Source organism: Herpailurus yagouaroundi, unplaced genomic scaffold (assembly GCF_014898765.1).
Source record: "Herpailurus yagouaroundi ecotype Mexico unplaced genomic scaffold, PumYag 197, whole genome shotgun sequence".
Lineage (NCBI taxonomy): Eukaryota > Metazoa > Chordata > Mammalia > Carnivora > Felidae > Herpailurus > Herpailurus yagouaroundi.
Window position 1 is genome coordinate 5,377,779 of NW_024412428.1, and position 16,591 is coordinate 5,394,369.

General features: G+C 40.4%; 1 protein-coding gene across 1 annotated transcript in view; it reads right to left on the reverse strand.

The window, feature by feature from the left end:
• LOC121012753 (phospholipid-transporting ATPase IB-like) overlaps positions 1 to 16,591 on the reverse strand; it is a 219,713-nt gene that overhangs the window by 182,074 nt on the left and 21,048 nt on the right. The window contains 5 exon segments of the mRNA XM_040448069.1: positions 3,353 to 3,426; positions 6,294 to 6,334; positions 7,159 to 7,204; positions 8,532 to 8,630; positions 12,569 to 12,668. Coding sequence (XP_040304003.1) covers positions 3,353 to 3,426; positions 6,294 to 6,334; positions 7,159 to 7,204; positions 8,532 to 8,630; positions 12,569 to 12,668 — 360 coding nt within the window.

Here is a 16,591-nt window from a genome sequence, read left to right on the forward strand (position 1 = left end):
GATCCCATGATCCTGGGATCATGACCTGAGTCAAAATCAAGAGTTGGACACTCAATCAACTGAGCCACCCAGGCACCCCATTAATTTCTACTCTTATCTCTATTATTTCCTTATGTTTGATTTCTTTGAGTTTATTCTTTTGTACTGTAGCTATTTTCTTAGACTGGATTCTTAGCTTTTTTTTTTTTGCATTTATTTCTTTTGTAATGAAAATGTCTATAAATTTAGTTATAACACAGGAGATTTGATGCATCCTCATAAGTACTAAAATCTAAATATTTTTCCAATTTCCATTATGATTGCCTCCTTGACCCATGATTTACAGGTACGTTTTATTTCTAACACATAAGGTTCCTAGTTATCTTATTATTGAATTCTGACTTAATAGCGTTGTGGTCAGAGCAGGTGGCCTGTGGGATACCAGCCTCTTAAAATCTGTTGATTCTGTCTTATGACAGAATATATTGACATATATTCCTAACTGTGCTTGAAGATTATGTATACATCACTTTTTGGTATAATACACCAAAAAGTTCTGTTCTATACATGCCATTATTTCAAGGTTGTTATTGTGCTTTTCAAGTATTCTACCTCCATATGGACTTTCTTCTCCATTTGATCAGTTTCTGAAAGCAAATATTAAAACATCACAGTATGATGTGGGGTTTTGTTAAGTTTCTTGTAGATGTATAAGTTTCCTCTTTTCTCCATGAATTAAAACTTTTATTGTGCAATGGCTCTTTTCTTTTTCTTCAATGAGACTTTACCTCAACGCTTTTTGCCTCAAAACCTAATTCATCTAATAGTGATACCATCTCTTCTGGACTTCTTTTACTATTTTCTGTGTGTATTTTTTCATCCTTTGATTTTAATCTTTGTGAGCACTTGTGTTTTGTGAATTTCTTGTAAACATATAGCTGGATAATTTTATAACCTTCTCTTTTTAACTTCTTAAATCCATTTGCTTTAATTATAATTGATGATATATTTTTCTTTATTCTACTACCTGACTATGTGCATTCTGTTTCTCCCTCTTTTTGCCTCTTTTTTCTATTCTTTTAGTTACCTTTGAGGGCTTTTTCCTTCTGCTCAAATAATCTTTCCCCTTGATATGGCTGGAAGTTATACCCTCTATGTCTAATCTTTTAGATATTAAAGTAAAGTTTTACACAAATAATCCAGAATTTAAGGTTTCTAGCCAATTGGTATTTTCATCCTCATTCTGAACAATACAAACACAATTCCGATTATCACACTCTCAATGACTCTGATGCTTCCTATTATTTACTTCTAGCTTCAGATCCAGGAAACCCAGTGAATCCAAGGGATGGACTTCCAACAATTCTGAAAACCTGTCAGCCATTATCTTTTGGACCGCTGCCTTTTCTTTTCTCTGTTTTATCTCCTTCTAATTAATTAGAGGTTTTTTTCTTTATTTTCCATGATGACATTAAATTCTCTTCTTAAAATCTCTTCACCCCACAGGCCAGGTGAATTCAGAGATCATATCTGCATGAGTCAGCTTGAATTCTCACAGGGAACGTCTCCCCTCCCCTCTGTGCCAAAGTCAAGGCAAGCACATTTCTCTATTGCCCCTACAGCATGGCGGGTTTTACTTTTCATTCTACCTAAACTAAGATTGTAATTCTCAACTTTATGCAAGAATCCCCTACCCAGTTCTCCACATAGGGGTGTCCCCCGGGGCTTTATCCCTGTCTCTTGTACTCACTAAGCTCAAAAAAATGGAAGCTTATGGTCTTCATGGTTTGGCAGAAACCCTTGGGGGAAAAGCCTATATTGGCACACGATTACCTTCCAAGATACTTAGGAAGATTCTTCCAAGATTCTCAGTTCATTCTTGGCTTCAATCTGGTTTTCTTACTTTTATGCCCAATCAAATAAGCACTGGGGGTGTGTGTGTGTGCGTGTGTGTGTGTGTGTGTGTGTGTACGCGCGCGCGCGCATGCGCAGGTGCGTGCATGTGCGTGCACATATGTGTGTATCTGAATTGTTTAGCAGGGGTAGGGTGAATACTTAGAAAATATAATCTATAAAATTTCCAGAAAAATGTCCAAGAATATTTTTGTCCCCCCCCCCCTTACTTCTCTCCTACTCCAAAAAACTACTGTTTTCTATATAAGTAGTACTTTTTTGAGAGAAAGGAAGAGGTAAAGAAAGTCACACAAACAAATAATGTAGACGTTATAAAAACAAAACACTTTATGGTACATCTCTGGCTCCTATGTCAACCCCATAACCCTAACCAAACCCAAAAGAGAAACACATCAGCAACAGTTAAGTTCCTCTGTCCAGTGGGTTAATGCAACCATGACAAAAGAACAAAGTGCATCTGGTAGGAAAAAGAGCTAATGTTGGAATTACTGCTTTTCAAGAAGCTTGGACAATAGCTCTAGAACAAATCTGCTTCTCTTCCCAAGAAATCTATGCTGCAGAGTGACATGTGTCTAGATGGCTAGGAAATTTTTTTTTTTTTTTACCTTGAGATGATTATGACTTATCTAGGAAACCAGTTTACCCAACATGTCAAGTGCAGCTGTGTTCATGACTATAGCCACTCTTACCCACAGATGCCCTAGACTACGTTCTCCTTACAGAGAACAAGAAGGAGGAAACCCAGGAGGGACAACACAGAAGCATGAGGGAGGTGGTCAGACGCCACCTGATGGGAAGGAAATACCCATTGCAGGGAGTCTCTGTGTAAGTTTCCTCTAAAACAGCCAGTGAATAAAGCAATGTAGTTCTACAAAGAGACCAGAGACTGTGTTTTTAAATTTGGGTCTCATATGAACCCACTTAATGGTACCAAAAAAATCACTTACTCTCTGTGCGAGTCACTTTGTTTATAGAATGGGAACATCTCAGAATTGCCATAAGATTAAAATAAGACCGGTGTAAATTTTTCGAATTTTTGCTGAACGTCTGTAGAAATTATAGAAGGGATGGAATTAATCTAACAATTAGGAAAGAAGAAAATATGCCCAGGGAAATTAAAGAAAAAGATAATAAAAGTATAGAATAGCAGTCAGCAAACTATGGCCCATAGGCCTAATCCAAGCCCTGCCTCTTTTTATAAATAAAGTTTTATTGGAACACGGCCGCACCTATTTGTTTACATGTTGCCTATGGCGATTTCTGATGCCACAACAGAGACTGCATGGCCCCCAAAGCTGAGAATATTTACTATGAGTCCTTTCACAGTAAAACTTTGCAGGTGCTAGTCTATCCTATAAAGAGATGGATGGAGAAAGGGGTGAGTAGGGTAGGCCTTTGTTTTCCTTAAAATTTCTCATTCAGAATAAAAGTTCCTCAAATGCACACCAACGTGACTAACCTGGAAGAAATCAGAACCATGTCTGCAGGAAGGAACTGTCCATTTGAGGCCTTCACAATGTCACCCACCTTGACCTTTTAAACCGGGAAAGAAACAACCGAAGCATAAATTCTAAAAGCACAGATAGAGGCAAAACATGTCAAATATTCTTAAGAAAAATTCTGATACGAAAATCCTGAAGCCATGCTAAGAAACTTCGGCTACATTAGAACAATTTTATTTTTTCAGGGATTCATTCCTCTAAAGTAGTTGCTCTTAACCAGAGTCTCTTTTGCCCTCCCCCTCCACCAGGGACCTTTGGCCATGTCTGGAGACATTTTTGGTTGTCACGATGTTGGGGTTTTAGGGGGTCGTGCTATTGGCATCAAGTGCCCGGAGGCCGGGGATACTGCTAAACATTCGACAATGCACAGGACAGCCCCTACAACAAATAATTTTCTGGCCCAAAATGTAAGCTCTGCCAAGGCTGAGAAATCCAAACAGACCTACTGGTACTAGTATTTTTCCCATGATACGCTGTTCATACACCATCACGCTGTTAACTGCTTGCCTAATGATGTGTTTTTCTCTGCTGGTCTGTGAACTTTATGTGGAACAGGGAATGAATGAGTGAATGAATGAATGAATGAACAAATAAATATTTGTTGGCTGAATGTATAAATGAATTTCAACTTGTAAGTAAGAGAGAGATGTAAATACTAGGAACAATACAGAGGGAAAACAATATGAGTTCTTGATGCTTCTTCTTGTGTACTTTTTCTTTGACAAACCCCTTGAGCATTTATTTCCACGGTGCTAAGTATTGAGGACATTAGTCTTAAAAGTGGCAGGCCCGGGGCGCCTGGGTGGCGCAGTCGGTTAAGCGTCCGACTTCAGCCAGGTCACGATCTCGCGGTCCGTGAGTTCGAGCCCCGCGTCGGGCTCTGGGCTGGTGGCTCAGAGCCTGGAGCCTGTTTCCGATTCTGTGTCTCCCTCTCTCTCTGCCCCTCCCCCGCTCATGCTCTGTCTCTCTCTGTCCCAAAAATAAATAATAAAATATTAAAAAAAAAAAAAAAAAAAAAAAAAAAAGTGGCAGGCCCTTCCTGGGCAGCTAGAAATGCAGAGGGGCAGAGGGCAAAATTTTCTCATAAACCAATTTCTAGAACTATGTTGGAAAAAATAATAGTAATTTCTTCTGAAGAGGAAGAGAAAAGGAGACTATTTTCCTTTTTATGGCATGATCACACAGATCATGTCTACCTTCATTAATTGGGCAAAGGTTAATTAAATACTTCCATATCAAAGTGAAGAGAGAACCTTAAAAGTTGCATGTGTCTACAAATGCAGAGAACACGTGCAACAGCAGGGGAGAAAAACAGATTGACAAACATTCACAACTTACATATTACATAAAAATTCACAATGCAGTGAACAATAAATTTGTAACTTACATAAACGACTAATTTACAATAAGATCTAACAATGGCTAGACTGAGACAAGTTGAAACTTTGTAATTAGATTTCTGCCCCCCCCCCCCGAACAACAGTGACCCCGAAAATTATGCACTCATGGAACTGACAGCAGGCAGTCATTCCCCTAAGGGTGGTCGTGTCTTACAAGCTCTCTTTCTGTTTTGCCCACGGTACCTCCAAATCAACTCCCTTTTCCTTTTGTAAGCCCGATATTTAGAGTGCTCCATTTGATTGTACAGGTATAAAAGCAGTCAGAGAGATAACAATTCCTGGGCCTTGGCTCTAGCTATTTGACTTGCTTTTCCAGTGGAAGGCACTGGGGGTAAATTAAAAGTCAATCATGCAGTCGCCTCTGCTCTGAGAGAAGCACCCTGCCCACCCGCTGGAGCCTCACTCCTCTCCTCTTGTCCTTCTCCCCTGACATTCTGCCATCAGGAATGGCGTGGCTCTGTCAGTGGCTTTGTTCTCTTCGTCTCAATGAGAGGAGCAAAATGCAATCATGACTGTTTTATCTCTCTTAGGGAAAGAAATACTGATACTTAGAAATCAAAACATTCTTATAATTAGCCTTCAAAGGAATTTTACACTGGTCAGCAATTAATTCCTATTATTTTTAAGTTTATTTATTTTGGGAGAGAGAGAGAGACAGCACACACAGGTGCAAGCCAGGGAGGGGCAGAGACAGAGAGAGGGAGAGACAGAATCTCAAGCAGGCACCTCACTGTCAGCACAGAGCCTGACCTGGGGCTGGATCTCACGAACCATGAGATCATGACCTGAGCGAAATCAAGAGTCGGATGCTTAACCAACTGAGCCACCCAGGCGCCTCAGCAATTAATTATTGATGAAGACAGAGTCGGTATCTAGCCCGACTATAAATAAAAGTATGCCTTTTATTTATATCCCAAGGAAAATATATTCACGGAAACATCCCCTGAGGTAGTCTCCATACAAAGGCTGCCTTCTACCCTGAGCAACAGTCTGTGAAGCATCATCTTTAGATATTCCAGGAAATGACACAGAAGTAACCCAGAGGCACATTAGGAAGCACATAGACTTGCAACCACTTAGACTTCAATTCAAATCCTAGTTTCGCCACTTGTGGGCTGTGTGACCTTGAGCAAAATATACTTAATTCTCTTTGATCCTCTACTTCCTTCATCATGTTTCATAGATAAAAGTCTGTAACTTTAAATATGGTAGGCGCCAGGAATGCCTGTGTGGCTCAGTCAGTTAAGCGTCCGACTTCGGCTCAGGTCATGATCTCGCGGTTCGTGAGTTCGAGCCCCACGTTGAGCTCTGTGCTGACAGCTCAGAGCCTGGAGCCCGTTTCGGATTCTGTGTCTCCCTCTCTCTCTGCCCCTCCCTCACTGATGCTCTGTCTCTCTCTCCCTCAAAAATAAATAAAACATAAAAAATAATCATAATAATAAATAAATATATATGGTAGGCACTTCTTACTAAGTTAAAAGTTCAAATACGTTCTTACCTCTTTCCACATAATCACTTGCCATTCATTCTCTCTGAACACTGAAAAACATATAGCTATATATTAACTGTAACAATTGTATTAGGTAAAGTCCAAAATAATAAAAGATACTTTTCCAAAAATCTAAATGTGTTTCTTTACAAGGTACTGTCTTTATTAATTTAACCTTGACATAAAGTAGAAAAATATGTAAACTGTGTTCACACACACTGCATCAAAATAGAGCAATATGTATAATAGAATGTAACATAAGTATAGACAGATGACAGGTAGAAGCTACGTTAAGTTACTTCCACTCCTGAAAAGTTCGCTGCTACATGCTAAAATACTGGCTGATAGCCCAAAAAATAACCTATATTTCTAATCAATTATCAAGATAGCACATATCAAAACTAGGACTGGGAGAGACTATGTAACACCCAGATCTTTTTTTTTCTTCTAATGTTTATTTTTGAGAGGGAGAGAGAGAGGGAGACACAGAATCTGGCAGACTCCAGGCTCTGAGGTGTCAGCACACAGCCCAACGCGGGGCTCAAACTCCTGAACCATGAGATCATGACCTGAGTGGAAGTCAGACATTTAACCGACTGAGCCACCCAGGTGCCCCTCCAGATCTTTTCTATTGACATAAGAATTGCTCATATCCCAAATATTCCAACTTCCCATCTCTTTTCTTTTCTTTTATCCTAATTAACATAATTGATGATTCTTACATATGGCAACAGCTTCCTTCTGGTTGTTGGTTTTTTGTGTCTCTATTCCTTTAAATAATAGAACGTTATGAAACACAGTATGTGTATCTATTTGGTCAATTTGGGTATTTTCTTACAGTGAGAAGAGATAAAAGCTCAGTCTAATATCTTACCTATTGTGTTCTTTGTGTTGACTAATCTGTCTGCCATATGTCGTTTCTGTTATAGAAAAAAATCCATTACATCGGAAGTTCAGAGTGAATAATTCACATTATAATACAAGTCACAGTAGGTTTAAGAAAGAACAGAGGCAGCAAACCTGTCAGTCTCTTCTTTGTTTTGCCCTTATCTGACTCTCCTAAATGAGAGGTCATCTAAGGGAGGGGCTAAGTGTGGCCTCGGGAGACGGCTTGCCTTGGTTAACATCCCAGCTCTGCCTTTTACTAATGCAGGCTTCACAGGTCACTAACCTGTCCGTGGCTCCATTTAAGTGAACACATGCAAACGCTCACACACACACGCACGCACGCACATGCACATTTTACAGGGCCTCCTACATAATGAATGCTACTGAAAATGTTAGCACATTATAGGTTGCTTTCAATGACTATATTTATACTTAAACACATAAGTAGCAATCGTGGATTTTGCTCCAATTTAGCCCAAGGCTTTAAATTTTTTTTTTCAACGTTTTTTATTTATTTTTGGGACAGAGAGAGACAGAGCATGAACAGGGGAGGGGCAGAGAGAGAGGGAGACACAGAATCAGAAACAGGCTCCAGGCTCCGAGCCATCAGCCTAGAGCCCGACGCGGGGCTCGAACTCACGGACCGCGAGATCGTGACCTGGTTGAAGTCGGACGCCTAACCGACTGCGCCACCCAGGCGCCCCTAGCCCAAGGCTTTAAATCAAGTTTGAGAAATTCTTTCATATTATAAACCAATCAAAAGACCAGCAACCAAACAGATTTTCCTGATGTCCTATCTTAATAAGATATGAAGGAATTGGGCACAAGAATATGAATAACAAATAGTTAGCAATTTTGGAAAATGAGCATGAGGATTGTGAGTGAGGAGGAAGGGGCCTCTACTGGAGTGGCCCAGCTGTCTTTATGAGGTAGGGTCAGAGCAAACAGAAAGCAATCTTAAATGTCTCTCTTCTTTTCCTTCACAGCTAAAACCTGCAGCTCTCGTGAAATTATAGCTCTGACAAGGTTAAAGGAGAAACGAAGTCACTGCACAATTCCTGACCTCTTAGGATCTTCACCTCTGGTTGCATTATATCCCCAAAGATACTATCATAGTTCTTATGACCACTATTAAGTCCTGCTGGTTTCTCAAACACACACACACACACACACACACACACACACACACACACACACTTTAAAATTTGAAACCTTAGAGTTTAATTCACATTTCACATCAACTACAGGTTTAAAGAATTATACCAGTTGCAAAACACGCAGCTAGGAAAAAGAGCAAGATATATACCTCATGTACTCAAGGCAATAGTTTTGAGCACATTTCACTAACAGTAAACTTACATAATCTTCTACAATCTCTTTGATGCCTGAAATGGTAAGTATAATCATCAAAGGCAAGAGAGTTGTATATTTTCCCGTTGGAGACACATCTGGAATTTGCTGCGAAAACAGAGTTACACTATGAATTCTATGATACATTTTTCTTGTATTTTGCTTAACGCTAAAAGCCAGGCTACTCGTGGCATACCCAGGACATGAAAACAACACACGGTGTCAAATAAAAAGGGGAAAGAGACTCTTAGCACATCGAAACCATCCCTCGAGCATGGTGTGAAACATTACATTATGGGAAAGCCACCAGTGCGCCTACTTAACGCTTCAGTCATATGTCACCTTCCCAAGAGAATACTGTTATTATGTTTTGAATTCAGAGGCTTGGACTGTATTCTGAAGCTGACTGTATTTGAAGCTTTCAAAACTTAATTGTCTAAGATAGCATCCTTTCCAAACAGTTAAAGCCAGAAGGTCAGTTATCTTAACCGAATCTTGCTTCTTTTTGAGGCAGAAGAGAAATTTTTTGGAGGCCTGGGAGAATAACATTGCTTGGGTACAAATTACCTGTGGAGAGGGCTCTGGGGCTATGCCCCACTGTTTAAAGATAGGAGAAATAAAGTGACAAGCAGACTGGCAGTTTTCTGATGGACTCAAGGGTAGATGAGGTTGTAAAGGAGATCCTTTAACAGATTTAGAACAGCTCTCAGGCCTGTATTTCCAGACTTGGGTCTAGAGAGTGGATACTCTCTATGCTGCCTTATTTCCTGCTTGTTATTTCTTTGTGCAGCCAAAGAGTATCTACTCTGAAGCGCTCGATAATTCCTGTGGTTACTTTAAAAGCAGTCAGACACAGAGGAAGAAAGGGAGAGGTTCTAGGATCGCTGAGGCTATCAGTGAAACCTGCCTTCCAAATAACTTGCCTCTGCCTGACTTCTCCATCTCGCTGCAGTGCACCCCAAGCCCGTCGTGTTGCTCCCAGGCCCCCCTCTCTCTTTTCCTCAGTTAAAGCCTCGCCGGAGCTGGTCACTTCACTGTAGCTCCTGACTGTCACTGCCTTCTCACTACAGTCCAAGCTTCTGAATGTAGCTCACGAAGCTTCTCATTACCTGGCCTCGGCCAACATCTTTAGCTTCTTCTCTACCCTCCAGACAAAATTTTTACCATTTCCAGAACATTTCACATGCTAGAGAAAATTTTAACACTTTAAATTTTCACAACGCAAAACATATAAGACCTTCTTGGAGAAAAGCCTACCTCTTTCCCTCCCCCACTGGGTCCCCGGTTCTCACAAAAGGCGACCAGTGTTTCCGGTTGCTGTGCCTTTGCTCACACGGTCTTCTGTGCCCCAAAGGTCTTCTCTTCTTCCACTGACCTCTACTTACTGTTGAGCTCCTCATTCTCTAGTCTTTGGCTCAAATGTCTTCTTTTTCAGTACCTTTTCCTGAACCACTCGCCCTCAAGCCCAGAGTAGGCCGTGTTCCCCTAGCGCTTTATAAATATTTCTTAAAGCACTTGTATGTTAAGACTACCCGCTCTCCAAAGGGAGAACTACGTCTGACAATTCATCCTTGAATTATTAATTTCATGCCCAGGTTTTGGTACACACTATGTGATCTCTATAAATTTTTGCTAATGCCAATCTTCTGTTTAAGGTCAATTCAACAGATTCATTAAATTCTTATCTCAAAGCTTGGCCGTTTTGAAGGCACTGTTTCTTTTCTTTTCTTTTTTTCTTTCTTTCCACGTTTTTATTTATTTTTGAGAGACAGAGACAAAGCGTGAGTGGGGGAGGGGCAGAGAGAGAGGAAGACACAGAATCTGAAGCAGGCTCCAGGCTCTGAGCCGTCAGCACAGAGCCAAATGCAGGGCTCAAACTTACCAACTGTGAGATCATGATCTGAGCTGAAGTGGGACAGCTAACCTACTGAGCCACCCAGGTGTCCCTTGAAGGCACTGTTTCTATTCTCAAGGAATTTGCAGTTTGCCAGGAGAAATAAAACCAATTATAATGCATAGCACAGATTACTGCTACAGAAGATAAGGGAGGGAGAAATTAGCATGGGACATGGCATTTAGTGGAGTTTGGAGGGGGATGGTTTTGAGTTATGCCTTTAAGAGAATGGGTGGGGTATAGCCAGATGAGTGCCTTCTGGGTGAGAGACTAGAATGAACCAAGGTCTAAAGAGAGGAAGAAAACTGAAGAATTGTGAGGAGACTTGCCTCTCAGATTGTGTTGGGTTGTAGGGTTCATGACAAAAACAAGGTTGAAGAAACAGGAATAAACCAGATTATGGAAGGTCTTGAATTTAAGTGTTTTGAAAAGATGTCATTCCTAAAAGAAAACACAGAGGGAAAGCTTCCAGACGTTGGTCTTGGCAAAGATTTCTTGGATATGACGCCAAAAGCACAGGCAACAAAAGCAAAAACAGACAAGTGGGACTACATCAAACTAAAATTCTTCTGCACAACAAGGGGAACCATCAAAAAAATGCAAAGGCAGACTACAAAATAGGAGAAAATATTTGAAAACCCTCCATCTGGTAAGGATATAGAAGGAACTCCAATTCAACAGGAAAAAAATAATAATAATAATAATCCAATCACAATGGGCAAAAGACTTGAATAGACATTTCTCCAAAGACAACATACAAATGGCCAAGAGGTACATGAAAAGGTGCTCAATGTCACTAGTCACCAGGCAAATGAAATTCACAACCACAATGAGGTATCACCTCACACATGTTAGGATGGCTATTAATTAAACACAGAAAATAACAAGTGTTGGTGAGGACGTGAAAAAATTGGAATCCTTGTATACTTCTGTTGGGAATCTAAAATGGTGCTGCTGTTACAGAAAATAATACGGAACTTTTTCAAAGAAATTAAAATAGAACTACCATATGCTTCAGCCATCCCACTTCTGGGTATTTATCCAAAAGTTGAAACCAGGATCTTGGAGAGATAGCAGCACTCCACATTCAGCTCAGAATTATTCACAATAGCCAAGATATGGGAACAACATCAATGTCTGTCGATGGATGAGTGGATAAAGAAAATGTGGCATCTATATAATGGAATATTATTCAGATTTTAAAAAGAAGGAAATTCTGAGACACCTGGGTGGCTCAGTTGGTTAAGCAGCCAACTTTGGCTCAGGTCATGATCTCGCGGTTTGTGAGTTCAAACCCCGCATTGGGCTCTGTGCTAACAGCTCGGAGCCTGGAGCCTGCTTCGGATTCTGTGTCTCCCTCTTTCTCTGCCCCTCCCCTGCTCACGCTCTGTGTCTTTCTGTCTCTCAAAAATAAATAAATGTTAAAAAAAATTATAAAAAGAAGGAAGTTCTGCCACATGTAACAACATGGATGAATCTTGAAGGCTTTATAATGAAGTACGCTATAGAAAGACAAATACTGCATGAATCCACTTATGTGAGATATCTAATGTAGCCAGATTCATGGAGTCAGAGTAAAATGGTGGTGTCAAGGTCTAGAGAGAGGGAGAGATAAGGAGTTGTTATTCAATGAGCATAAAGTCTAAGTTATGCAAGATTAAGAAGTCCTAGAAATCTGCTGTACAACAGATGTCTATGGTTAACACTGGTATATCATACACTTAAAATTGTTAAGGGGGTAGATCTCACATTAAGTGTTCTTACTGAAATATTAAAAAAAGAAGAGAAAAGAAAATTAGCTATTTCAAACTAGCATTTGGACTTTCTTTAAACTCTTTCTTTTAATACAATAAAATTATCCTCTCATGGAGGTGGCATACATTATAAAAGTTAGTCCAATAATATCTCATTAATGATCTAAATCAGGAAGAACTGTGGGCCAATTCATCTACTGGGCATCAACACGTTTTTCATCCCCCAAATGAGAATTTCGAAGTCTTACTGAGTAACTTAAATATTGTAAGAAGAGAGTTCTCTTCTTGCCGTGTTTCAATTTATTCTGTACGTTCAATTTTTATTTCAGCTAAATGAGCTTTTTACATTTTTCTTTTTTAAAAAAAGCATAATCCAGTAATGTGTTCAGGAATATTACCTGCAATATAGTAATGAACAGGAAGAAAGCATTAGCAGCTTTGCTAAACTGCAGATGCAGATATCGAGGGAGGAATGACCATATGCTGTACTTGGCTGTGCTGTAGGCAAAAAGAAAATTACCAGTGTCAGTTCACACTCTGAACTCTAAAAACACCAAAGGAAAACCCAGAAGTGGATAAAATATTATTATAAAACACTGACTCTTTTCTGAAGATTTTTTTGTCGTTTTTGAACACTCATTGTTACCTGAAAACAATGTCAGGACAAAGAAAGAATTTTCTCCATCTCAGGAACTAAGAACTACGAATACAATAGACAAGCAGGAGGTATTCCACATTTTCTAATGGCCTGTAATTCTTATAACAGAACTCCTAATCAGCATCTGTCTTATAGTTCAAGGATAACAAGAGCCAGCAATGTTTCTCCCTTCTCTCCCTCCCAGAAGCTTTATCATTAAAAGTTATCTTAAATCCATCTACCCCCAAATGCCTAGGCCACGTCACGGACAAAGAAAACCATCACGGGTGTGTTTCTTTTTTTCTAATGAATCTACTACATTTAAACATCAGAAAGGGGCGCCTGGGTAGCTCAGTCAGTTAAGCCTCTGACTCTTGATTTCAGCTCAGGTCATGATCTCACAGTTCCTAATATCAAGCCCGGCGTAATGCTCTGCACTGACAGTGTGGAGCCTGCTTGAAATTCTCTTTCCCTCTCTCTCTCTCTCTCTCTCTGCCTCTCCTCTGCTTGCATTCTCTCTCTCTCTCTCCCCCCGCCCTGCTTTCTCTCTCTCTCTCTCTCAAAATAAATAAATAAACTTTTAAAAATAACCGGAAAGACCAGGAGTTTGGGGAAGATGGCAGAATAGGAGAAACCTGAATTCACCTTGTCCCACAAACACACAGAGATAACAGCTCCATCACATAGAAGAGGCCACACAAAAACGGCAGGAAAGGCAGAGCTGCATTTGGGAACCAAATCCCCAGCACAGCTAACCGCAAATGGGAGAGACAGCACAAGTTCCAAAAAGCAAAAGGATGTGACCCCACACAGGGCACCCCCAGCCCTGGGGACCCACACTGATGAGTCCCCATAAAATCTGGCTTGAAGGCCAGTGGGGCTTCAATCCAAAAACTTTAAAATTCATCAGGCTTAACTGTGGGAGAGCCAGAGAGCAAGGGAAAGCTGAGTCCCTGCCCTTAAAGGGCCAGCATACTAAACAATCCAGCCCAAGGCCCAATACAGAAGCAGCAGTTTGAAAAGCACATGGGGTATACATGAAGATTTACTGACTAATCATGTGCCTGGAGGGGCAGGAATCTGCATGAGATTTTTCCAGGAACAAGAGTGCTGGCAGAAGCCATTTCTCTTTCCTTCCCCCAGGCTAGACAGCCAGATGCTTGTGGGAGCCAGCAACACTCTTCATCCACCTTTCTAGCATCAGGTGCCCCAGCCCAGCGTTCCCCTGTGGACCCTCCCCATCCGGCCTGCCTGATTCTTCAACAGGCATCCCAGCAAAGCAGCTGCTGCCCAACAGACCCTGCGAGCAGCTCCCACAGGGACCAGCACTGCTCCAAAGGGACTCCTGCCCTGAAGAGAGGGAGACATAACCCCATATAACAACATGCCCACAGTTTCTGCAGCCAGGCGTCTTGGCTGGCTCTGCAGAAAGCAAGCCCTGCCCTAGGGTGCATGTGCAGCTATGGCAGAAAGGCTAACTGCAGACAGGTTGGCTGACTGCCGGCCCTGCCCACCAACAAGCCCACAGTAGCCACAGACATGCCTCTCCACAGTGCAGGGAGCAAACCCCGTCCAGTGCACCAACAGAAGAAAAAATGGGTCATTGCAGCTGTCTGAACTAAGAATAACTGAGGCCCAGCTATAAGTGGAGGGTGCAAGACAGCCCACACGGGAGACACCCCTGGAGGATGTTGTTCTGGGGACCAACGGAGATTGCACTATAGGCACCACTCCTATTAAAGACCGCTACATTCAAGTCCAGGAGATATAGCCAACCTGCCTAATACACAGAAATAGAGAATCACAAAATCAGGAGACAGAAGAATATGTCACAAATGGAAGAACAAGACAAAATCATAGGAAAAGACCAAAATGAAACAAAAATAATATGCTTGATAAAAAAAATCAAAGTAATGGTCCTAAAGATACTCAGAGAATTTGAGAGAAGAGTGGATGAACTCAGTGAGAACTTCAAAAAAAGAGACAGAAAATGTGAAAAACCAGTGAAAGCTGAAGAATTCAGTAACAGAAATTAAAAATACAGTAGAGGAAACCACAAGCAGATTAGAGGATGCAGAAGAACAGATTAGTGATCAGGAAGATAGGGTAATGGAAATCAACCCAGCTGAACAGCAAAAAGAAAAACCAATAATAAAAAATGGAAACAGGTTAAGGGAACTCTGCGACATCATCAATAACATTCAAATATAGAGATTTCAGAAAAAGAAGAGAAAAAGAAGAGGGCAAAAAACTTATTTGAAGAAATAATAGCTGAAAACTTCTCTAATCTGGGGAAGGAAACAGACACCCAGATACAGAATGCAGAGAGAGTCCCTAACCAGATGAACCCAAGGACGTCCATACCAAGACATATAATAATTAAAATGGCAAAAAAGTAATGATAAAGAGAATTTTTTAAAAAGCAAGAGACAAGCAGAGAGTTACATAAGAAGAAAACCCCATAAATCTATCATGTGATTTTTTTCAGCAGAAACTACAGGCCAAAGGGTAGCATGATAGATTCAAAGTGCCAAAACAAAACAAAAAAAAAAAACCTACAACTAAGAATATTCTATCCGACAAGTTTACCATTCAGAATAGAAAAAGAGATAAGGAATTTCCCAGACAAACAAAAGTTGAAGGAGTTCATCACCACTAAACCAACCTTACAAGAAATGTTTAAGGAAATTCTTTAAATGGAAAGAAAAGGTCATAATAACAAGAAAATTGTAAGAGGAAAAATTTTCACAGATAAAAGCAAACATATAGTAAAGGTGGTAGATAACTCACTTATACATGAGTATGACAGCTAAAAGACAAAGGCAGTAAAATCAGTTATCTACAGAAAATTGGTTAAGACATATACAAAATAAAATGATGTCAAATATGACATTATATACATAAAACATAAAGGGGTGTAAAAATGTACAAATATAAAAATATAAAATGTACAAATATAAAAATACCAAAAAAATGCTTTTATTTTGTTTTTAATTTTAATGTTGGTTTATTTTTGAGAGGGAGACAAAGACAGAGACAAAGCTCAAGCAGGGGAGGGGCTGAGAGAGAGAGAGAGAGAGAGAGAGAGAGAGAGAGAGAGATACAGAATCTAAAGCAGGATCCAGGCTCTGAGCTGTCAGCACAGAGCCCATCGTGGGGCTCCAACCCACAAGCTGTGAGATCATGACCTTAATTGAAGTCAGATGCCTCACCAACTGAGCCATCCAGGCACCCCCAAATTTAGTGCTTTTAGAATGTGTTTGAACTTAAGTAACTATGAACATAGACTACAACATACATAAGATGTCATATATTTGATCCTGGTGGTGACCACAGATCAAAAACCTACAACAAATACACAACAAATAAAGAGAAGGAAATCCAAGTATAACACTAAGGAAAGCCATCAAACCACAAGGAAAGAGAGCAAGAAAAGAATAAAGGAACAGGGAACAACTACGACACCAAACAGAAACAACAACATGTCAATAAGTAAATATCTATCAATAATTAAATGTGAATGTACTAAATGCTCAAATCAAAATACATAGGGTAGGGGCACCTGGGTGGCGCAGTCGGTTAAGCGTCCGACTTCAGCCAGGTCACGATCTCGCAGTCCGTGAGTTCGAGCCCCGCGTCAGGCTCTGGGCTGATGGCTCAGAGCCTGGAGCCTGTTTCTGATTCTGTGTCTCCCTCTCTCTCTGCTCCTCCCCCGTTCATGCTCTGTCTCTCTCTGTCCCAAAAATAAATAAACGTTGAAAAAAAAATTAAAAAAAAAAAAAAA